Source organism: Diabrotica virgifera, chromosome 6 (assembly GCF_917563875.1).
Source record: "Diabrotica virgifera virgifera chromosome 6, PGI_DIABVI_V3a".
NCBI classification, from domain to species: Eukaryota; Metazoa; Arthropoda; class Insecta; order Coleoptera; family Chrysomelidae; genus Diabrotica; species Diabrotica virgifera.
The window spans coordinates 5,043,860-5,068,702 of NC_065448.1; the positions used below are offsets into that span (position 1 = coordinate 5,043,860).

The 24,843-nt window shown below is 30.9% G+C and overlaps 2 protein-coding genes across 5 annotated transcripts in view; one reads left to right on the plus strand and one right to left on the minus strand.

Moving 5' to 3' along the window:
• The window catches only part of LOC114327074 (rho-associated protein kinase 1), a 194,885-nt gene extending 194,078 nt beyond the window's left edge, over positions 1-807 (minus strand). For all 4 annotated transcript variants that reach the window (XM_050654227.1, XM_050654230.1, XM_050654228.1 and 1 more), the window contains exon 1: positions 621-807. The gene's annotated coding sequence lies outside the window, so the exon portion shown is untranslated. The remainder of the gene's footprint in view (positions 1-620) is intronic.
• A 354-nt stretch (positions 808-1,161) lies between these two features.
• LOC114327069 (ATP-dependent RNA helicase DHX33) overlaps positions 1,162-24,843 on the plus strand; it is a 33,985-nt gene continuing 10,303 nt past the window's right edge. The window contains exons 1-7 of the mRNA XM_028275578.2: positions 1,162-1,804; positions 5,723-5,968; positions 6,028-6,212; positions 12,273-12,542; positions 13,458-13,642; positions 18,049-18,238; positions 18,314-18,529. Coding sequence (XP_028131379.1) covers positions 1,373-1,804; positions 5,723-5,968; positions 6,028-6,212; positions 12,273-12,542; positions 13,458-13,642; positions 18,049-18,238; positions 18,314-18,529 — 1,724 coding nt within the window. The 5' untranslated portion in view covers positions 1,162-1,372. The remainder of the gene's footprint in view (positions 1,805-5,722; positions 5,969-6,027; positions 6,213-12,272; positions 12,543-13,457; positions 13,643-18,048; positions 18,239-18,313; positions 18,530-24,843) is intronic.

Genomic DNA, 24,843 nt, shown 5'->3' on the forward strand with positions numbered 1-24,843 from the left:
ACAACTGTATGTAATTAGATGTACTGTGCATATGTATTTCATGTTTTTGCAATGTGTATGACACTTTTTAAAGTATAGACTTTATTTTAGAAGACTGTAGGGACATAGTGGGCTATTCAGTGAGATTTTAAGATTGTATATCAAATCAAACACAGTTCCTGACTGAGTGTATGTTACTCAGAGAACCTATATCTGATAGATTTCTGATGGAATATAGAGTATACTGGATGAAGATGAAACCCATGAAAGAAACATTCATGGAGATGTATTATTTGGGATTGTTAAAACAGCTCAGAAAGTCAGGGAAGAGAGAAATTTACCAGCTTTAACGGTAATATTTAGGAATATCTGTAAGAAAAAACACAGAAATAAACCATTATACAATAGTAGACAACTGTTTTGGATTCATAGATTGTGTTATTATTTACAAATATTCTTATCTTTTGGTATCATTAGAAGGTTTAAAGACCCAACTTCATTGCTAGATACCGCATTTCGCTTAGTTTTACTAAAATTATGTTAAGTTTGGTGAATAAATGAAATGTATGTATTCGAATTTTAAGAGGACCAACCTGTCAAAAACATTGCTTTGTATAATAGTAGGTTTATTATTCACTTACCTAATCATTACACGGTCCTGGAAGACGTGTTTAGTATTTAAAAAAGTTCTGAATAGTATTTATGGTTGTTTTACACTTAACATAATATTAAATAAATCACCGAAAAAAAATCATATTTACTTTTATATCAAAGCAGCCATTTTAAAATTAATCATCACATCACTTTCCCTTCTCTGTTCACTGCAAGTGATATTTTTGTATGATTGGTTCACTTATTCAACATACAGTTACCAATCACTTTTCTACTACTAGGATATATGCAACCAGTTATACGTGATATTTCATGGATTTTGAAAGAATGTTTAATTTAAAAAATAGTCATTGTTAAATTTATAAGTTGTCTATAGTTTATTGACAACAAAATGTTATATGTAATAGACATTGTGTGAAACAAAAAATATAAAACTTATTTATTAATTTTTTCTAAAAGCATTTTTAAATCCTTAAAATAAATACATATTTCCGCCCCTGTCGCCGGGTAAGCAAACTTCAGGATGAAAAGTCACTGAAATGTTACTATGTTCAGACCGGTTATGAAGTTGTCACATTTGACATTTGATGTTAATTTGAAATTTTATAGGTTGTTGTTTTGAGATAATTGTTTTTTTGCGCATTTTTAATTCATATTGTTAAAAATAAGTTTGCATATGTTTAAGAAACATTGAAGGTGTTATAAACTTTATCTTTAACAACTATGTAAAGTCGTATGTTGATTATTTACCTTATTTCACGTGTATAACCTCAAAATCAAAATGATGGACTCCAAATACAATAATGGATATGCGAAAAACGGCATTCAGAAGTTTCAAATGAAGCTAAAACCGATACCTGTGGTATTTAACAATAAAAATGGCCCACCGAGCCCCAAGAAAATGAAATTTAACAATGAAAACCATAATCCCTCATCATCCAATGGCCACCTAAACGGCAAAGTTAAGATAAGTATACAGGACCAAAGAAGAAGCTTGCCGGTATTTGATAAACGGAAGCAATTGTTAGCTCTCATCGAGAAGCACAAGACTCTAATAATTCTGGGTGAAACGGGTAGTGGTAAAACAACACAAATACCTCAGTATATTTTTTCGGTGGGTTTAAATGAAGGGGGTAAAATAGCTATAACACAGCCTAGACGAGTTGCTGCAATAAGTGTAGCAACGAGAGTAGCTGAGGAATATGGACGTGGAGTAAGTATCAAAATTTGTCTAATAGTCCAGGCAGCATCCGTTTTGAATCAGACATTTTCCGCAGGAGTCTATTTTTTCCAGGAATCACTTGAGGGTTTACCTTGTATTAATAATCACACTATACACATCACAAACCTTGTGCTTAATTTTTTATTTAACAAAATCTGAATATTTTTAACTCTATGACTCGAGATAATACTATAATCTATAACTAGAGAGATATTGCTTTAGCAAAAAAAATATATGAATTTTTTACATAATATATCGCACCCTCAGTGCAAAACTGTTGTCAAAATAACTAAGTTTCGAGATAACAGCAATTTTGTTTATTTTCTTGCAATTATCATTGTGATAGTTGTGATATTTATTTATTTATTTACGGGCGAACCCATTTTACAAATTTCAAAAAAAGTACAATAATTTAAAAAAATACAGTTAACATTTTAAAGGTTTAAAACAAAATAAAACATTTATAAGCTAAAAATTACAAGACAACTAACCATGAAAGTACACAGACAAATAATATAAATAATAAACATAAAAGTAGATACCTACATCTGATAATAACTGATAATAACCGTCGTCAAGTGATATTTGACAATACGTCCTTGAATCTATTTAAGCTGTAGGAAAAGTCGAGTTACTGAAATTGATTTGCAATTCTTTGGCTTCGAGATAAGAACGAATCATGAGCATAATTTGTTCTATGCATTGGTTCAGAAAATGAAACCAATTGTCTTGTCTGGCGGTTGGGAACAGCAAATTAATTTTGGCTAACATATCTGGGCAGTCGATTTGTAAGTTAACCAGCTTAAATAATAGAATTAAGTTGTGATTTAATCGATGGCTTTTTAATGTAGTAATATTTAGCATCTGTAAAATATCGCCATCATGCATATACTGGCCAAGTTTAAACGCAACATGTCTAAGGAATTTATGTTGCACATTCTCAATTTTATCACTATACAACTGATAATAGGGAGACCACACCGAAGAGCAATGTTCCAGATGAGATCTAACCAACGAACAATATAGACTCTTTAATGGTTGGATGGACGTAAAATCAGAAGTAACTCGTTTGATGTATTCAAGAAGCCTCAAAGATTTGTTAATGATGGTTTAAAAGTGCTCATGAAAAATTAGTGAGGTATCTAGCCATATTCCAAGATCTTTGATTACAGTTTGTGATGAAAAAACAGATGTATTGATACTGTAATCATATAGTAAAGGGTTATTAGTTCGATAAAAATGCATGACATGACACTTACTTGCATTCAGTTCCATACCATTATTGATGCACCAACTTTGAAGTTTAGTCAAGTCGTCTTGTAATTTTTCACCATCTTCACTTGACCTTATTACAGCAAATACCTTTAAATCATCAGCAAATAGTAGTACCACACCATGGTGAAAACTATTAACTATATCATTAATAAACAGATTAAACAATAAAGGTCCCAAGTGGGATCCTTGTGGTACGCCAGAAGTTACAGAAATTTCATTGGATTTAATACTGTTAAAACATACAATTTGTTTTCTATTGGAAATATAATCTGCAAACCATTTTAGTAACGATCCAGTGATACCAAAACTTTCAAGTTTAGTTAATAGGAGCTCATGATTAACTCTGTCAAATGCTTTTGATAAGTCTGTATAAATGGCATCAACTTGATGACCTGCCTCCATTGCTTGTGTTATAAAACTAATAAAATATAGAAGGTTGACTTCTGTAGATCTGCCACTGCAAAATCCATATTGTTGAGACGCTATTTTGTGCCTAAATACTAATGATAGATGTTCTGTTAATATGGCTTCACAAAGTTTGGGAATGGTGCTTAATATAGATATAGGATGATAGTTCTTTATATCATGCTTATTACTGCTTTTATAAATTGGTGTTATATAACTCAATTTCCAGTAACTTGGGAATTGACCTGATGATAATGACTCATTGAATATATAATATAAGGGACAACCTAATACAAAACTACAGTATTTCAATAAGATAGGAGGTACTGCATCAGGACCTGGACCTTTCCGTGGTTTCAGATTAGTTAGATGTTGATAGACTTCGGAGATGCTAACAGAATAATTAGAAACATTCTGATCACTATCAGTTACGAGTATTTGATGTTGAGTTATATTATCCTTACAATACAAGGATAGAAAATGAGAAGCAAACAGATTGGCAGATTCAGACATAGAATTGGAGGTCATCATTATCAAGGAACATTTCAGAAGGTAGAGAATTCTGGTACTTATTGGCATTTGCAAATTTCCAAAACAACCTACTGTCAGCCTGTATAGAACACTGGGCATCACTCACATACTGATTATAGCATTGTTTAGAGAGTACTTTACACTGAGATCTAAGACACGAATATTTGGCCGGTTGAGCATTTGAAAGTTACTAAAGTTTTACACGGGATAGATATGCATGTTTACAAGCCAATGTCATGATTACTTCATTTTCATAAAATTTTTGACTTACAACAGTTTTGCACTGAGGGTGCGATATAAAGAAATAAAATAACTTCACAATGTGTACACATACAGAACTTTGAAATATTTATATTGGTTGCCCAGATAATCGAAGCTTAAACTTCGCATGCATTTGTTGCCTAACTGCATGTGACAGAGGGCTCGTTTTTAGACAACTATCCATGTCTCATAGTGCATGGGAGGTAGGGTTGGGTAGCCCCTTGGTCCATTTTTTCAGCTACTTGTCATCCAATTTTGATCTTTTTTCTTTAAATTGATGTGTCACACCAAGGAGCTAGGAAGATGTTTACCATGTGCCTTCTATGCACTTTGAGTGACTTCTTAATCCGAAATAATTTTTTTTGTCTCTTTTATGTATTTGGTCATGAGGCACATCATGGTTTAAAAATGAGCCCTGTATAACTGATGTTTCTTATGTGGCAAATGCATTAGAAACTATAACCTTCGATATCTCAGCAACCAATATACCTAATGTGTTGTTTTTTTTCAGAAGTATCTTGCAAAGTTCTATAAGCGTATAAATTTTGAAATTGATAATGTGTAAAGCTCACAAAGATGTTTTATTTATAAGGCAAAACATTATTTATAACTTTAAAAATTTCCTAGGCTCACCTAGTTGACCAATTTAAATTTTTTTAAACTGTTTTTGAAAAAGCTTGATCCCTTCTTTATATTGTCGCCTCAAAGCAACAGTAGGATATGTTCACATCCTACTGTTGCACGAGTGCACCGATCAACCAGTTAAGTGATATTGGACCGATGCGATGTGTGTGTATATACGCATATATGGTGCACTCGTGCAACAGTAGGATATGAACATATCCTACTGTGGCTTTGAGGCGACAATATGTAAAGAAAATCTGCTATTTAAAGTGCTTATTTTGAGCCCAGCATAATTTTAAAAATTTGAAATTTTTTTTGGTATACTGCATTGCAAAATTATTATACAAAAATTATTAAATCGATCCTAACGAAATACAGCAAACCTTTCAATTATATTTTAAAGCTCTCCTAGGCAAAATATGAAGATGGTAAGTTATGTTTAAGGGTCAAAAAAATTAAAGAAAAACTCCATTTTTTGCATGTTTTTCAATTAATATAATAAAGATTAAATTTTCAATTTCTAGCTAGACTAATATGTAAGATTAAAAACGAAACTTTTATTACCTATAATTTTTTTATAGGAGCAATCTTCAAGTTATTGGCAAAAATATAAGCGAAAAAACAAACTTTTTCAATATTTTTCATATTTTGTTGAATAAAAAATTAGCACAAGGTTCGTGACCACCACATATCGTGATAATTGATATAAGGCACATTCTGAAGTTATTCCAGCAAAAAATTAGGCAAAATGAATTTGATAATGAAAAATTTATACATGTATGACATTTTTTTAAAGTAGAGTCTTTATTTTAGAAGACTGTAGGAGACATAGTGGGTTATTCAGTGAGATTTCAAGATTGTACATCAAATCAAACAAAAATCAAGTTCCTAACTGACGGTATGTTACTCAGAGAAGCTATATCAGATAGATTGCTTATGGAATATAGAGTCGTTATACTGGATGAAGCCCATGAAAGAACCATCCATACAGATGTTTTATTTGGGATTGTTAAGAGAGCTCAAAAAATCAGGGAAGACAGAAATTTACCAGCTTTAAAGGTAATATTAATGATGTAAAATACTCGTTACATAAGTATTTATTTCACAAAACATTTTAGATACTCATTATGTCTGCTACAATGGATGTAGATCATTTTTCACAATATTTCAACAAATGCCAAGCGGTTTATTTAGAAGGACGAACTTTTCCTGTTAATATACACTACACAATAAAACCACATGATGATTATCAGGCAAGCTGTGTGGCTACATTTTTTAAGATTCACCAGGAGGCTCCACCTAAGTAAGTGGGGGTTGTAAGACAAGGAAGACTATGTATTTTAATTTAGTACATTCTTTAACAGTAAAATATTGCAAAACCTCTAAATTTTAAAGAACCACTTGGATTGACATGAAATTTGGCATACACATAGCTAACAAATCAAAGAAAGAAAGTGATATTGCGCTGATGTGTGCTTTTGCCCTGTGGGTGGTTTTCACCCCATGTTGGGGGTGAAAAAATATACGACCAAAGTAAGTCCGGAAATGGATAAACTGACTAATTGTAAGTAACTTTTGTTCTATAGAGTTTTTTCATTAAGTCAATATTTTTCGAGTTTTTGCCAATGAATATGTTCATTTTTTCAACAAAATAACCACGCTTTTAGACAGTTTTTGACAAATAACTCAAAAAGTAAGTATTTTGTCGAAAAAAATATTCTTAGCAAAAATATAGCCTGTAAAAAATTTAAAAAAATAGTGTATATATCACGTCTCTATACCTAGTAGAAGCAGAGTTATAGCTAATTAAAAATAGGTTCATATTCGTCAAATTCCAAATGGAATACTTTAACGTGAAATAACCAAAAATGAAGCACATTTCGGGGAAAACTCATTACAACTTATTTAAAGTGTTTAAAAAAAGCTTCATTTTTGTTTTATAAAAAAAATTTCTAGCATCAAAAGTAAACAAGTTACGCTCAAAATAAAGTTAGTCAGTAAAAAAATTTTTTTGGTAAAAAAATCGAGAAAATCACCTAATTAGTATCTCAAATGAACTTAATCGTTACGACTTCACAAATTTCTTGACTCGTCTATGTATTGTTTATATGATCTGTAAGTTTCATCGGTTCAAAGTGCTTATTTTTGAAAGGGCTGTAGTTAAAAGGGGTTGAACGAGTCACTGATCACGAATGTATGCAAATTTAGAAACACCAAATTTTTTTTGTTTTTTGAGATTTTTGGTATCTCAACAATTTTTAAGTTATTTTGAAAAAAAAGCATATTTTTCAAAATTAAAATTTTTGAAAATTTTACTTTGAAACCAAATTTTTTCAAAAATATGCACTTTGAATCGATGAAACTTACAGATCATATAAACACAACATAAGTATAATAATTTGTAGAGCGGTAACAACTAATTTCATTTAAGTTGCTAATTAGGGGGTGGTCTTCCCGATTTTTTTTGCCAAAACAAAAGGGACCAACTTTATTTTGAGCGTAACTTGACTAGAAACTTTTTATAAAAACAGAAATAAAGCTTTTTTTAAACACTTTAAAAAAGTTATAATGAGTTTTTCCCAAAAAGTGCTTAATTTTTTGGATATTTCACGTCGAAATCTAAACGAATCTAATCTAAACGAAATATTCTATTTGAAATTTGGCGAATATGAACCTATTTTTCATTAGCTGTAACTCTGGTTCTATGAGGTCCAGAGACCTCACGCGTTCACCATTTTTTTTACTTCTTTACAGGCTATATTTTGGCTAAGAACGTTTTTTTCGGCAAAATACTTACTTTTTGAGATATTTGCGAAAAACCGTTTAAAAATATGGTTATTTTGTTGAAAAATGAACATATTCACTCGAAAATAACTCGAAAAGTGTTGATTTGGAGGAAAATGCTCTATAGAACAAAAGTTATTTAAAATTAGTCAGTTTATCCATTTCCGGACTTATTTTGGACATATATTTTTTCACCCCCAAGAGGGGGTGAAAGTCACCCCCAGGGCAAAAGCACACATCGGCACAATATCACTTTTTTCTTTGACATGTAAGCTATGCGTATGCCAAATTTCATGTCAATTCAAGCGGTTCTTTAAAATTTAGAGCAAAAACCATGAAAGAATGTACTAATTGGTGATATTTTTGAATAATATTGTCTATGGAAATACAATTTTTCTCGTGAAACGATCTGGTCAGGCAAACAACAGTTATTTTAAGTAGTATGGACCCATGTAACCAGAACCTTTATGTTTTCTGCAGTCAGTTTTTTGGACTTACTAACAGGGTCGACAAAAAACAAAAAAAACAGGTTTTTTTGTTTAAACCAGGTTTATTTGGTTTATTTGATACAAAGTATTAAAGTCTAAATACTTTAAAAATTAATAAATTATTTTATAACAGAAGTAATAGTAATTAACAATGGAAAAATTATTAAGACAACTTTTATTTTTATTTACACACACAGAAAATTAAGTAATATAACAAAAAACATGTTTAAACATAATAATATTCAAATATTCGAAAATACAAAAATATAATTTATTTATCTTTAGTTTCTTCATTTGCGGCAGATGTATTAAAAACATTAAATAAAAACACCAGTTTGTTTTTTTTTAAAGCCAACCTTGGTTTAAACCAAGGTTTTAAGCATGTTGCTTTACACCTGCCAACCCTGCTTAATAAGTTATTAACAAATTGAGGTCAAAAACGGTAAACTTTCACTTTTTTATTTATCATCCAAAAGTGAAGTATTTGAAACAATTTTGATTGTAAGAAACTTATAAGTCATTATAAAAACCTTCAAAATGGCGTTTTTTTTAATGTTTAGATCTTTATTTGTTGCTTATAAAATTGTAAAATAAATCACAAATTTCGTTTTTTTATAAATGTTATAATATGTTTGGTTATTTTTTATAAATAAATTTGTTAAAAATGAACTAAAAATTTTCATTTATAAAAAACTGAAATTTCTGACTTATTTTGCAATTTTCTAAACAACAAATACGGATAGAAACATTTAAAAAATGCCATTTTGAAGGTTTTAATATGACTAATAACACTCACAAATTTGTTTCAAATTGCTGATAGACGAAAAAAGTGAAAATTTACTGTTTTTTGACCTTACTTAATGTGTTCTTGTATAGAGATCCATACTACTCAAAACAATGTCATTTGCTTGGTCGGGGTCAGTATCACAAACGGGTACCTTTTTTGCTTATTTCCCTAGCCTATAAACATTTATTGATAACTTTTTTTTATTACATATAGTCCGTTCTTTAACGGTAAAATATTGCAAAACCTCTAAATTTTAAAGAACCGCTTGGATTGACATGAAATTTGGTATACACATAGCTAACAAGTCAAAGAAAAAAATATTGTGCCGATATGTGCTTTTGCCCTGGGGGTGTTTTTCACCCCCTCTTGGGGTTGAAAAAATATTCCTCCAAACAAAGTCAAGAAATGGATAAACTGGCTAATTTTAAATAACTTTTGTTCTATAGAGTTTTTTCACTAAGTCAATACTTTTCGAGTTATTTGGCAGTGAATATGTTCATTTTTTCAACAAAATAACCACGCTTTTAGGCGGTTTTTCGCAAATAACTCAAATAGTAAGTATTTTGTCGAAAAAACATTCGTAGCAAAAATATATCCTGTAAAAAATTTAAAAAAATGGTGTATATATCACGTCTCTACACCTAGTAGAAGCAGAGTTATAGCTAATGAAAAATAGTTTCATATTCGTCAAATTCCAAATGGAATACTTTAACGTGAAATAACCAAAAATGAAGCACATTTCGGGGAAAACTCATTACAACTTATTTAAAGTGTTTAAAAAAGCTTTATTTTTGTTTTATAAAAAAAATTCTAGCATCAAAATTAACAAGTTACGCTCAAAATAAAGTTAGTCCCTTTTGGTTTTGGTAAAAAAATCGAGAAAATCACCCCCTAATTAGTATCTTAAATGAACTTAATCGTTACGACTTCACAAGTTTCTTGACTCGTGTATATATTGTTTATATGATCTGTAAGTTTCATCGGTTCAAAGTCCTTATTATTGAAAGGGCTGTAGTTAAAATGGGTTGAACGAGTCACTGATCACGAATGTATGCAAATTTAGAAACACCAAATCTCAATAAATTTTTGTCTAACAGAAAAACAAAAAAATACATGATATTCAGAAAAGAAAATCTGACTTTTTTTGTTTTTCTAGATTTTTGGTATCTCTAACAATTAAGTTATTTTGAAAAAAAAAACATTCTTTTCAAAATTTAAATTTTTAAAAATTTTACTTTGAAACCAAATTTTTTCAAAAATAAGTAAGTACTTTAAATCGATGAAACTTACAGATCATATAAACACAGCATAAGTAAAATAATTTGTGGAGCGGTAACGATTAATTTCATTTAAGTTGCTAATTAGGGGGTGGTCTTCCCGATTTTTTTTTGCCAAAACAAAAGGGACCAACTTTATTTTGAGCGTAACTTCCTTAAATTTAATGCTAGAAACTTTTTGTAAAAACAGAAATAAATATTTTTTTAAACACTTTAAAAAAGTTGTAATGGGTTTTTCCCAAAAAGTGCTTAATTTTTTGGATATTTCCCGTCGAAATATTCTATTAGAAATTTGGTGAATATGAATCTATTTTTCATTGGCTATAACTCTGGTTCTACGAGATCCAGAGACCTAACGTGTAAACAAATTTTTTTACTTTTTTATAGGCTATATTTTTGCTAAGAACGTTTTTTTCGACAAAATACTTACTTTTTCAGTTATTTGCGAAAAACCGTCTAAAAATGTGGTTATTTTGTTGAAACATGAACATATTCACTCGCAAATAACTCGAAAAGTGTTGACTTGGCGAAAAAGCTCTATAGAACAAAAGTTACTTAAAATTTGTCAGTTTACACATTTCCGGACTTATTTTGGACATATATTGTTTCACCCCCAAGAGGGGGTGAAAGTCACCCCCAGGGCAAAAGCACACATCGGCACAATATCACTTTTTTTCTTTGACATGTAAGCTATACGTATGCCAAATTTCATGTCAATCCAAGCGGTTCTTTAAAATTTAGAGCAAAAACCGTGAAAGAATGGACTAATATTTTAATTTACAATCTGCTTCATCGAAGCTATAAGTAAATAGTTTGAATGTTAAATACATAAGGAAGAAGCTGCCCTGTGGCAACCCTCCTATTATAATTTTTACTGTTATATAATTTAAATCTGTTGGCCATAGTTTCTTCAGTCGTCTTGCGAATTCGGGAGGAGTGTTTAGCAGTCTTGCTTCATCATTTGAATGACTTCTCAGTCAATCAAGGCAGCTCTTTGTTATCTTTTGAATTTCTTCCTCTACCAAAGGTGTAGCTGAGTTTTCGTGTAGGGTTTTATTGCTTACATACCGGGGTGCATTGAATATCATCCTCAATATTTTTGATTGGACTCTTTGTATTATCTTGATATTTGATGGCTTTGAGCAACCCCAGAGTTGAACACCATAGGTCCAAATTGGTTTTATCATAGTTTTATGCAGGAGCAGTTTATTTTCAATGTTGAGTTTTGATTTTTGACCAATAAGCCAGCTCATTTTTCGTATTTTGATGTTGATCTGGGTTTTCTTGGCTTGAATGTGCAGCTTCCATGTTAATCTTTTGTCAAGGGTTAGTCCCAAATATTTGACTTTTGTGTTGACTGGTAATTGTGTATCATTTAATATTATTGTTGAACATACATCCCTTCAGTTTGTAAATGTAACTTGGGTTGACTTCGTTTCATTTACTTTCACCTTCCATTTGTTGAGCCATGTTCCCAATTGGTCAAGGTGGTTTTGCAGTTGTGTAGACGCAATAATGGGGTCCACAGCAATTATGGTGGTGTCATCTGCGAATGTTGAGATTTGGGTTGTTTCAGTCGTTGGGATATCTGCGGTAAATAATAGGTAAAGGAGAGGACCCAGGACGCTACCCTGTGGTACGCATGATTTAATGGGAGAATATGTGGAAATTGCTGTGTTATATTTTACTTGGAAGTAACGATCTTCAATGTAGGATTTCATAATTAGGTAGTAGTGGGTGGAAGAATACTTTTGAGTGATCTAAGAATGCCGCTGTGCAATATTTTTTTCCTCAATAGCAGTAAGGATTTTTGTTACAATTCTATGAGTCTGTTGTGTTGTGGAGTGCCTCTCTTTAAAACCAAACTGGTGTGTGGGTATTTCTACATCTAAGTTAATGTCCTTCTTCAGTCTATCAAGTAGTAATCTTTCGAAGATCTTAGAAATTGTCGGCAACAAGCTGATTGGTCGATAGGATGATTATTGATAACTTACTTTCAAAATATGTATATTATTTAAATGTTTTAGCCATGATGTGTTGATTTTTCTAACTGGACAAGAGGAAATTGAGGCATGTGCACATAGGATCCGTACCTTATCTAAAGACCCAGATGTTAAAGGACCACCAGTTAGAGTATTCACCTTATATGCAGCTCAGACCAGTTCAACGCAAATGAACATTTTTCAGACAACTCCTATGAATACTAGAAAAGTGGTGATAAGTACTAATATAGCAGAAACTAGTATTACGATACCTGGAATTCGATATGTGATAGACAGTGGAATGGTTAAATCGAGGTACCTAATTGATATAAATACAAATCAAAAATCATTTCATTGATGATCATACTTCTCAATGGCTGAAAAAGCAATATGAGTAAAAATAAAACTCAATATCTTATACAGTCGAACCCACTTATTAGAATACCGGTTATAAGAATATCCCGATTTAACCTTCTGATGACCAACCTTTTTTTGTTACACGGATGACCAACGGGGTAAAAAATGACCCCAGGTAAAAAATGACCTGGAATGAATGTTTTCAGTATTTAAATCTTCATCTAACAGTACATCCTCGTTTTCTGATACTATTTCATCTTCTATACTATATCATCATAAAAATCGCTAGCAGTAACAATTTCCTGTAACTCATCCTCAGTAAGATATTTGCGGGCCATATCTTATATATACACAAAATACTAAGAAACTATAATAATATACGCCAGGAAATAATAATAATGACTAACTGTAGCAGACAGGAATGTCATGATTCGTAAATAACAGGCACCACAGTCTAAAAATAGATTTTGATAAGGCACAGTGTAAAACTACTTGGAATTCCACATAATAGACGGTATTTTACTAAACATCAACTTCAGAATATATTTTTTATTAGAATCATTTTTTATCAGGATATCTAGAATGATATTAAAGTCAAATAAAAAAATAATGAGTTAAAAATTGAAAATACCTTTGAATTTATTAAAGAAAAACATACGCTGGGGTCCAAATTTACCCCACTTGGTCATCCGAAGGTTAAGGAATAGAAATTTGAGGTCCCGAAAAGTTTCTCTTAGTCACCAATGATCGGGCATTATAATATACCGGTTAATATTAGGAATACTTTTGCTTAGCACGAAGGCTATTCTAGTAAGCGGGTTCAACTGTACTTAGATCTCTCATACTTTTTATACAGCAATTTTATTATTTTAGAACCTTTCACCCTTCAACTGGCTTGGAACTTCTAAAAGTGCAAAAAATATCCCACGAGCAAGCCTGGCAACGAGCTGGCAGGGCAGGAAGAGATTCTGAAGGGCATTGTTATAGGATCTACACCAGGTCTCAGTTTGAATTGATGCGCAAGACAACAATACCAGAAATACAAAGGGCAAATCTAGGTAGGAAGGGCCAAATACACTAAATACACTAAGCATCAAAATTAACACATCTCCTTAAAAATGGGACATTTTTGATGGCTCGTATTTCCTAAACCTGTTGTCCGATTTTAGTGATTTTTGAAGTTATACTTCTTTACGCGCGATATAAGGGTGAATTTTTATATAGAGTGTCCCAAAAGTAGTGGAACGGTCGAATATTTCGCGAACTAAACATCGGATGGAAAAACTGAAAAATACATGTTCAATTATTTTCAAAAGTCTATCCAATGACACCAAACACCAATCCCCACTACACCCCCTGGAGGTGGGGTGGGGGGTAACTTTAAAATCTCAAATTGAAACCCCTAGTTTTTCTTGCAGATTTGGATTCGTTACGTAGAAGTAAGCAACTTTTATTCAAGACATTTTTTCGAACTGTGGATAGATGGCGCTATAATTGGGAAGAACGATTTATCCTGATACCATAGGTAAATTATAGAAACGGTAATATCTCGAGAAATACACTTCCAAATGAGAAACCAAAAAACAGGTTTTTAATGTTTTTCGAAAACCTATCGATAAACACCAAAAATGACCCTCCAACCCACCCCCTGGAGACGGGGTGGGGGGTAAATTTAAAATCTTAAATAGCAACCCCCACTTTTTATTGCAGATTCGAATTCATCATGAAAAATTAAGCAACATTTATTCGAAACATTTTTTAAAATTGCTGATAGATGGCGCTAATAAATCGTATTTTTCCAATTAAAGCGCCATCTATCAACAATTCTAAAAAATGTTTCGAATAAATGTTGCTTAATTTTTTATGACGAATCCGAATCTGTAATAAAAAGTGGGGGTTGCAATTTAAGATTTTAAAGTTACCCCCCACCCCACCTCCAGGGGGTGGGTTGGAGGGTCATGTTTAGTGTTATTCGATAGGTTTTCGAAAAGTATTAAAAACCTTTTTTTTGGTTTCTCATTTGGAAGTGTATTTCTCGAGATATTAGACCGTTTCTATAATTTACCTATGGTATCAGGATAAATTGTTTTTCTCAATTATAGCGCCATCTATCCACAGTTCGAAAAAATGTCTTGAATAAAAGTTGCTTACTTTTACGTAACGAATCCAAATCTGCAAGAAAAACTAGGGGTTTCCATTTGAGATTTTAAAGTTACCCTCCACCCTACCTCCAGGGGGTGTAGTGGGGGTTGGTGTTTGGTGTCATTGGATAGATTTTTGAAAATGATTGAACACGTATTTTTCAGTTTTTCGATCCGATGTTTAGTTCGCGAAATATTCAACCGTTCCACTACTTTTGGGACACCCTGTATGTTAAAACCTACGATCCCGGCGCATGCGCATTATAACTTTGTTCTGATTGGATGTCAAATGACATGTCAAAAATTATCCAATATGGCAGCTGTAGCGCAGCTGTAGTTTGGACGGTTGACGGTTTGGTTATGTATGGTTGTTGCGTTTTAAAATTTTTGGGAAGAGAAACAACAAAGGTTAGTTAATAGTTATACTGCCTTTTTAAATAGTTTTCATATTATATTTTTGAAGTTATACTTCAAAATGTTTTAATTTATGTATGTATCAGTCCAGAAAAGGTGTGGAAAGAATATATTAGTGTTTTTAAATATATTTTTCTACAAACGTGTTAAAACTGCAATTTTTAGGACTCCATAGGAGCGTTAAAAATGCTACTTTAAGGCACTAGTGCTTTAAAATTTGTAAGGCACTGCAGTTAAAAGTGAATTGTCAAATTGTGAAACGTCAAAATATTTATATTTCATTTATTAACATTAATATTAATAATACAACTTGCGCAATTTGAAAAAGGTGGTTTAAAAGGTTTTTTATTATAATTTTGTGTCTTTGGATTTGTCTTCCTTGGGCGTAAAATAATAAAACATCTATTTTTATATTTCACTTGTCACTGTGATGTATAATTATGTATATCTGAAAGGTAACTGGCATGCGGCTTGATGGCTTTGTTGGTAGAGCATTGGACCAGAGATCAAAAAATCGCGAGATTGCGGGTTCAAATCCCGGACGATTCATATTTTTTTCTTTTTTTTTTAATATTTGGCATTGTTAAGTTTTGGTTAATTTTTGGTAATTATTGTTAATTTTTTGTATTGTAACTGTTAAATAGGTATATTTATTTCGTTGAAAATATATTATAATAGAATCAAGTATATTCAAATGGGAAATAAGCCACAATTTTACCTAAAAATGATTTTATTAACGTTTCGACGCCCAAGTCGGGTGTCGTTGTCAAAATACAAAATAATATTAAATAAACAAAAATGTTGTTGCTTAGTAAAAAATTCTTCTAATAATTTATTTAATCTGACTCATTTATATCGGCAATTCAGACACGTATTATACATTTTAAAGTAGACGACTTTAAAAATGCAGTAGGATGTGGTTACCCATACTAAAGGAGGAAGTCAATAGAAAGAAAATACCACAATTAGTAAATCAGTAACATATCGAGTTAGTACATATTTAGTATTTTAGTATTATTTAAAATTTAAAATATCAAGTCAGAATTTGGTATTAGTTTTGAGAGTAAACTAAATGTAAACCCAAATACTTGCGATGTCGGGATAGTATCACGAGGTTTTTCCTGGTTTTCCCTCGTGATTTACTATGGAATCTCTAACGCGAGAATTTCAGTACCACCGTTGCATTTGGTTGTCTTTTTAAAGACAGATCACATGCTATGATTTTTTGTGGCGGCTATTCTTGAGTTGGGATTGATTTCATGTAATCGAATGAACTATCTTTTAGTAAAGTCGTCCCAGGAACGCAACTCATCAATATTGGCAATATCATTTTTAAAGTCGTCTACTTTAAAATGTATAATACGTGTCTGAATTGCCGATATAAATGAGTCAGATTAAATAAATTATTAGAAGAATTTTTTACTAAGCAACAACATTTTTGTTTATTTAATATTATTTTGTATTTTGACAACGACACCCGACTTGGGCGTCGAAACGTTAATAAAATCATTTTTAGGTAAAATTGTGGCTTATTTCCCATTTGAATATACTTGATTATAAAAATGCCACAAGAAAATAGCTTCAGAACAACATTATAATAGAAGTATAACTTCTTACGTGCGTACAAAGTACACACACATTCTTTTTTTTTAGTATATTATAGCTTTATTTTTCAAGAATAGGTATCTATGTAATAATATGATTGATAAATAGGTAAGTTTCATTGTATACAGGGTGAAACAATGATAGTGTGTTTTTTCCTCAAAGTTTGTAACACCCTGTGGAATATTCTAGCGTATACTGTGGCCTTAGGCTTTCTTAACCTTTTGCTTTTTGATACATTCACTTATGTGGGATAATAAAAATGTTAGGTACTTTAACAACTAGCCATGTTATTCATCAATACAGAGTGTTTCTAAATAAGTGCGACAAACTTTAAGGAGTAATTCTGCATGAAAAATAATGACCGTTTGTTTTATAAACATATATATGTCCACAAACTCTTCGTTTCCAAGATACGGGATGTTGAATTTTTTCTTACAAACTGACGATTTATTTATTGCTCTAAAATCGGTTGAGATATGCAAATGGAATTTGGTAGGTTTTAAGAGGTAGGTATTGCACATTTTTTGACATACAATCAAGAGTTTTATATTCACCATTGGCGTGCATACTGGATGTATCTAAAATGTTTATATCCGTATGCACGTCAATGGTAAATATAAAATTTTTAGTTGTATGTCAAAAAATGCGCAATAACTCCCTATTAAAACCTATCAAATTTCATTTGCATATCTCAATCAGTTTTAGAGCAATAAATAAATCGTCAGTTTGTAAGAAAAAATTCAACATCCGGTATCTCGGAAACAAAGCATTTGCGCACATATGTTTATAAAGCAAACGGTCATTATTTTCATGCAGAATTACCCCATAAAGTTTGTTGCACTTATTTAGAAACACCCTGTATTGATGAATAACGTTGCTAGTTCTTAAAGTACCTAACTTTTTATGCAACAAGCGAATGAATCAAAAAACAGAATGTTAAGAAAGCCTACAGTTGAGTTTTAATTTCAATATTTCATATATGCTAGAATATTCCACATAGTGTTCCAAACTTTGAGAAAAAAACACACTACCATTGTTACATCTGGTATACAATGACACTTACCACTTTAGCAATAATAATATTACATCAATATTCTTGAAGAAGAAAGCTATAACAGACTAAAAAATCACTCAAATCGGACATCGGGTTTAGGAAATACGAGACATCAAAATGTCCTATTTTTAAGGTGGTGCATTAATTTTTGATGCTTAGTGTACAACTAAAATTATACCTTTGACCATTGCTTTGAAGAGAATATAGCTTTTATAAGGAATTTAAAAAGGCTAAAAGTGTTTTATTTTAGGTACTGTTGCCCTACAGTTGTTGGCTCTGGGTATCCATGCTAACAAGTTTGATTTTATGGACGCTCCACCTAAAGAAGCTATAACGGCAGCTTTTGAACAGTTGAAACTACTTGGGGCTGTGGAGGACGTTGATTCTATACAATTGACACTTCTTGGAAAGAAAATGGCAAGGTTTCCCTTAGATCCTAGGTAAGTAACAATTTAGATTTAGTAAAACGGAATACTTTTTATGGAATTATAAACAATATATGTAACTTTTTGTAGGTTTTCCAAAATTCTGTTTGCTGCCCAACAATACTCCTGTCTGCAAGAAGCCTTAACAATAGTGTCTCTTTTAAGTGCTGAATCCATCCTTATAAATCCTGTATCAAAGCAGACAGAGGCTCAAAACGTTAGGCAAAAGTTTTGTTCTTCTTATGGAGACCTGATAACCCTTCTAAATATATATAGAGACTTTGATTCAGTGGGTCAAAGCAATAAGTAAGTATTTTTACATTAGGTACATTAGCTTATTTTAATTAAAACAATCTATACTTTATTATTTTAAATTTTACAGAAAAAAAACTTTTTTTGTACTGATTAATTATTTATATGGGAAATAAGCCACAATTAAAATAAAAAAAATAATTTTATTAACGTTTCGACGCCCAAATCGGGTGCCGTTGTCAAAATACAAAATATTACTAAAATAAACTAAAGTGTTGTTGCTAAGCAAAAAAATTCTTCTAATAATTTATTTAATCTCACTCATTTATATTGGCAATTCAGACATAAATTATACATTTTAAAGTAGAAGACTTTAAAATGATATTGCCAATATTTATGAGTTGCGTTCCTGGGACGACTTACTGAAAGATAGTTCATTCGATTACATGAAATTAACCCCAACTCAAGAATATCCGTCATAAAAAATTATAGCATGTGATATGTCTTTAAAAAGACAACCAAATGCAACGACAGTAAAATTCTCGCGTTAGAGACTTCATAGTAAATCACAAGGGAAAACCAGGAAAAACCCTGTGATACTATCCCGACATCGTAAGTATTTGGTCTTACATTAATTTACTCTCAAAAAATAATACCAAATTCTGACTTGTAACATGTTTAAATTATAAATAATATTAATAATACTAGATATATAAGTAATACTAAAATATAAAATATGTACTAGCTCCATATTATTGACTTACTAATCTTGGTATTTTCTTTCTATTGACTTCCTCTTTCAGTATGGGTAACCACATCCTACTGCATTCTACCGAGGAATTTGCGACACAATTGGTTTCATTTAGCATAATTAGAGCCGCTTCTTTGATTTTTCTCTTTTTACTATCTGATTCTTTCAGGACTATACTTGAATCTCTCCACTGAACTCTATGTTCATTATCCCATGCGTGTTGACATATTTGAGATCTCTCAAATTCTCTATTTTTAATATAAGATTGATGTTCACTTATTCTAACGTCTAATGGTCTTGATGTCTCACCTAAATAAAATTGTTCGCATTCACAAGGTATTTTATAAATGCAGTTCTTTGTTCTTTCTTGATCATTGTTAGGTTTAGTTTTAGATAGAATAGATCTCAATGTGTTTGTTGTTTTGAATGTTGTTGAAATGTTGAATTTATTTCCTATTGTTTTAAGTTTCTCGGATAGTCCTTTTATATATGGTATTGATATTTTCCTCGTATTATTTCTGGTGAATGTTGTAGGATCCCGTTCTAAGTTGTTCTGTTCCATTCGATCCAATCTTGACAATTCCTTATTTATAAACGATAAAGGATAATCATTTTTTAATAAAACAGATGTTAACAATTGTTTTTCTGCTAAAAAGGAATTTTCGTTAGAACAAGTAATTTTGGCTCTATCATATAAGGATTTAATGATTCCCTTTTTAACGTTGATGTTGTGATTTGACTTGTAATTGAGATATCTGTTAGTGTGTGTTGGTTTTCTATACACTTGAGTCTCATATCCAATATCCTTCTTTGAGATCAAAACATCGAGGAAAGGTAGGCTGTTATTGTATTCCTTTTCCATTGTAAATTTTATTGTCTCTTCTTGATCGTTTATAATATTCAGGAACGTATCCAACAATTCTGATCTATGAGGCCATATTGAAAACACATCATCTACATATCTCCACCATACTGTGGGTTTTAAATTTTGTTTAGAAATAATATTAGTTTCGAAATCCTCCATAAATATATTAGCCAATAATGGAGATAAAGAAGAGCCCATTGCTAGACCAAAATTTTGTTTATAGAATTCATTGTTTAGTTGAAAATAGGTATTATGGGTACATAATGTCAATAACTCCATTATAGCTGATACATTTAGTCTTGTCCTAGTTGCCAATGTATTATCATTCTCTAATTTCGTTTTGATTATGTTTAAAGTTTTATCTAATGGTACATTTGTAAATAAACTGTTTATGTCAAAACTTACTAAAATATTATTTGGATTAAATTCAATAGTTGATAATTTGTTTAAAAAATGTTTTGTATTTTTTATAAAAGTGTCATCATTATTAGCAAATGGTTTTAGAATGTTTAATAAGAATTTTGATAGTTCACTACAAGGAGAATTGATGGTACTACAAATGGGTCTAAGTGGTATGTTCGCTTTATGAATTTTCGGCACTCCATAAAAATGTGGTGTCTTACTGTAGTGAGGTGTCATTAATTTTCTTTGATAGTATGTTAGATCATTTTTAAATTTGAATAAAGTTCTATATATTTTGTTTTCCAGTGTCTTCGTTGGATCCTTCGTTAATTTGCTATAAGGTCCATTTGTAATTAGATCTGTAATTTTGTCCTCATATTGTATTTTATTCATTATTACAGTTGCATTGCCTTTATCCGCTGGTAGGATTGTTATGGAGTCATCATTTCTTAAAGTTTTTAAAGCTTTCATTTCCTCTTTGCTGATGTTCTGTTCAATTTGATTAGACTTTTCCAATTCAAGTTTACATAGTACCCTATATTGTTCTTTTTCATGAGTTGGTAGACACTGGGATATTTTCTCCACTGAGCTGATTATGTCTAATTTTGGAATAGATGGATGAGTAACAGCATAGTTTAAACCTTTTGATAATACCAAATTTTCCGTTGCATTTAAATGTCTATTTGATAGATTGACAACTGTCGCTAATATGTCATTATTTCTATTTAGGTTATCAAAAGTATGTAAACTATTTTGTTCTAAAAGATTATTAAATTTATTTAAATGTATATTTCTTTGTTTCTGATATGAATTTTCATAAATTATGTGTAAACTAAAAATAATTCGATCAAAATCAGAATTTGATATCATTCCGAAAAGTAAATCTTCAATACTGACGATGTCTTGTTCGATAAAAAATAAATTTGACCTGTGAAATTGCAACCTTTCCCGGATCATCGACAAACTGGCTCTGTGTAGAATATTTTGGAGTCTTCTGCTTGAGTATGCTGGCCGTAACCTCAAGCCCTTTGGTATTATGTTGTTATTTCTACATCTTCTTAAAAATTTTATTGAATTTTGACAATGTGCCAGTTTCTCGTAGAAGGTTTCCAATTTCCTAAAATTTTGACACACGATAGGCCCATACCGGTTTCTTAATGTTGTTCTGAAGCTATTTCTTAATCCAAATAATATTTTAGTAAGTTTTGACATAAACAGTTTATTTACAAATGTACCATTAGATAAAACTTTAAACATAATCAAAACGAAATTAGAGAATGATAATACATTGGCAACTAGGACAAGACTAAATGTATCAGCTATAATGGAGTTATTGACATTATGTACCCATAATACCTATTTTCAACTAAACAATGAATTCTATAAACAAAATTTTGGTCTAGCAATGGGCTCTTCTTTATCTCCATTATTGGCTAATATATTTATGGAGGATTTCGAAACTAATATTATTTCTAAACAAAATTTAAAACCCACAGTATGGTGGAGATATGTAGATGATGTGTTTTCAATATGGCCTCATAGATCAGAATTGTTGGATACGTTCCTGAATATTATAAACGATCAAGAAGAGACAATAAAATTTACAATGGAAAAGGAATACAATAACAGCCTACCTTTCCTCGATGTTTTGATCTCAAAGAAGGATATTGGATATGAGACTCAAGTGTATAGAAAACCAACACACACTAACAGATATCTCAATTACAAGTCAAATCACAACATCAACGTTAAAAAGGGAATCATTAAATCCTTATATGATAGAGCCAAAATTACTTGTTCTAACGAAAATTCCTTTTTAGCAGAAAAACAATTGTTAACATCTGTTTTATTAAAAAATGATTATCCTTTATCGTTTATAAATAAGGAATTGTCAAGATTGGATCGAATGGAACAGAACAACTTAGAACGGGATCCTACAACATTCACCAGAAATAATACGAGGAAAATATCAATACCATATATAAAAGGACTATCCGAGAAACTTAAAACAATAGGAAATAAATTCAACATTTCAACAACATTCAAAACAACAAACACATTGAGATCTATTCTATCTAAAACTAAACCTAACAATGATCAAGAAAGAACAAAGAACTGCATTTATAAAATACCTTGTGAATGCGAACAATTTTATTTAGGTGAGACATCAAGACCATTAGACGTTAGAATAAGTGAACATCAATCTTATATTAAAAATAGAGAATTTGACAGATCTCAAATATGTCAACACGCATGGGATAATGAACATAGAGTTCAGTGGAGAGATTCAAGTATAGTCCTGAAAGAATCAGATAGTAAAAAGAGAAAAATCAAAGAAGCGGCTCTAATTATGCTAAATGAAACCAATTGTGTCGCAAATTCCTCGGTAGAATGCAGTAGGATGTGGTTACCCATACTGAAAGAGGAAGTCAATAGAAAGAAAATACCAAGATTAGTAAGTCAATAATATGGAGCTAGTACATATTTTATATTTTAGTATTACTTATATATCTAGTATTATTAATATTATTTATAATTTAAACATGTTACAAGTCAGAATTTGGTATTATTTTTTGAGAGTAAATTAATGTAAGACCAAATACTTACGATGTCGGGATAGTATCACAGGGTTTTTCCTGGTTTTCCCTTGTGATTTACTATGAAGTCTCTAACGCGAGAATTTTACTGTCGTTGCATTTGGTTGTCTTTTTAAAGACATATCACATGCTATAATTTTTTATGACGGATATTCTTGAGTTGGGGTTAATTTCATGTAATCGAATGAACTATCTTTCAGTAAGTCGTCCCAGGAACGCAACTCATAAATATTGGCAATATCATTTTAAAGTCTTCTACTTTAAAATGTATAATTTATGTCTGAATTGCCAATATAAATGAGTGAGATTAAATAAATTATTAGAAGAATTTTTTTGCTTAGCAACAACACTTTAGTTTATTTTAGTAATATTTTGTATTTTGACAACGGCACCCGATTTGGGCGTCGAAACGTTAATAAAATTATTTTTTTCATTTTAATTGTGGCTTATTTCCCATATAAATAATTAATCATAAAAATGCCACAAGGAAATAGCTTCAGAACAACATTTTTTTATACTGTCTAAAATTTTGATTTTGGAAAATGTAATGATGTGATTTTTTTATTTCTCACCCAATCATGAACTAATGATATACATACAGTAAGCGCCACCCTACTAGATACATAGGCGTAGGATCATTGAGCTATTACAGTCCTGGACCCTTCACTGGATGCAATGTTTATTTTTATGTTTAGTGACGTTTAGTACGTCAACAAATGTATAGAAATTGAATATTAAGGGGATGGGTACGTATTTTCGGCTGCAATGCTATTCAAATGGGGATTCATTTTTTTTTCGAATCATGAGAAAACTAATAAATATTTTTGAAAAATTTAAACGCAGAATGAAAGATTATGTTATTAGCGAGGGCCGAAAGTCCCTGAGAACTTCTATAATATTTATTTTAATAAGTTACAGAGTTGAAAAACTAAGAGAAAATTTAGTGTGATATTTAATTTCAAATATCTCATTCAAAATAAACTTTTGATTTATTCTAAGGGACTTTCGGCCATCGGTAATAATTTAGTCTTTCATTCTGCGTTTAAATTTTTTAAAAGTATTTATTGGTTTTTTCAGGATTCGAAGAAAATGAACGCAATGTCCGTGGTAATATTTTCCAAATTTATTTTTGTCTTACAACGCACTCAGTCGAATAGAATATTGTCAGCATATTGTCAGTCAGACAGTGACAATCAGTGACAATTTTAAATATTTGACATGGCATCGGGAATATTTTGAGTTACAGATTAAATTATGTTGATATGTAGTGTATTTGATAAATAATTGATTTAAGACGTGAACTTAATAAAAAGTTATTTATTGTGTATTATTTGTGGAAGATCCAAGCAGAGAATACATCAGGATAATATATTCTGTGATCGAAGTATTTTGTTGTTAAAGATGTTCAAAATTTTAAGCGTTCCATAGTAACAATATATTATTAAAAAAATCACTTTAACACTTTTCCTCTTTTCTCGATCGAGTATTAGTTTTTGTTGTACATATAAATTATTACAATCACTGAATACATAGTTAGTGAAAAAATGATCACACATTTATTAACTGAATTAATAATTTGCAATTATACAAATAACAGTTATCCAAGAACATTCAAAAGCTATCTCTTTAAAGTTAATCATGACATTGTCAAGTAGAATGACGTTCTAGTAATGTTTATATATCCATACCACTGTGAATTTTACTACACGTAATTTGCCGTGTAAAGACAGAAAAAGTAGGGATAGCCGTAAAA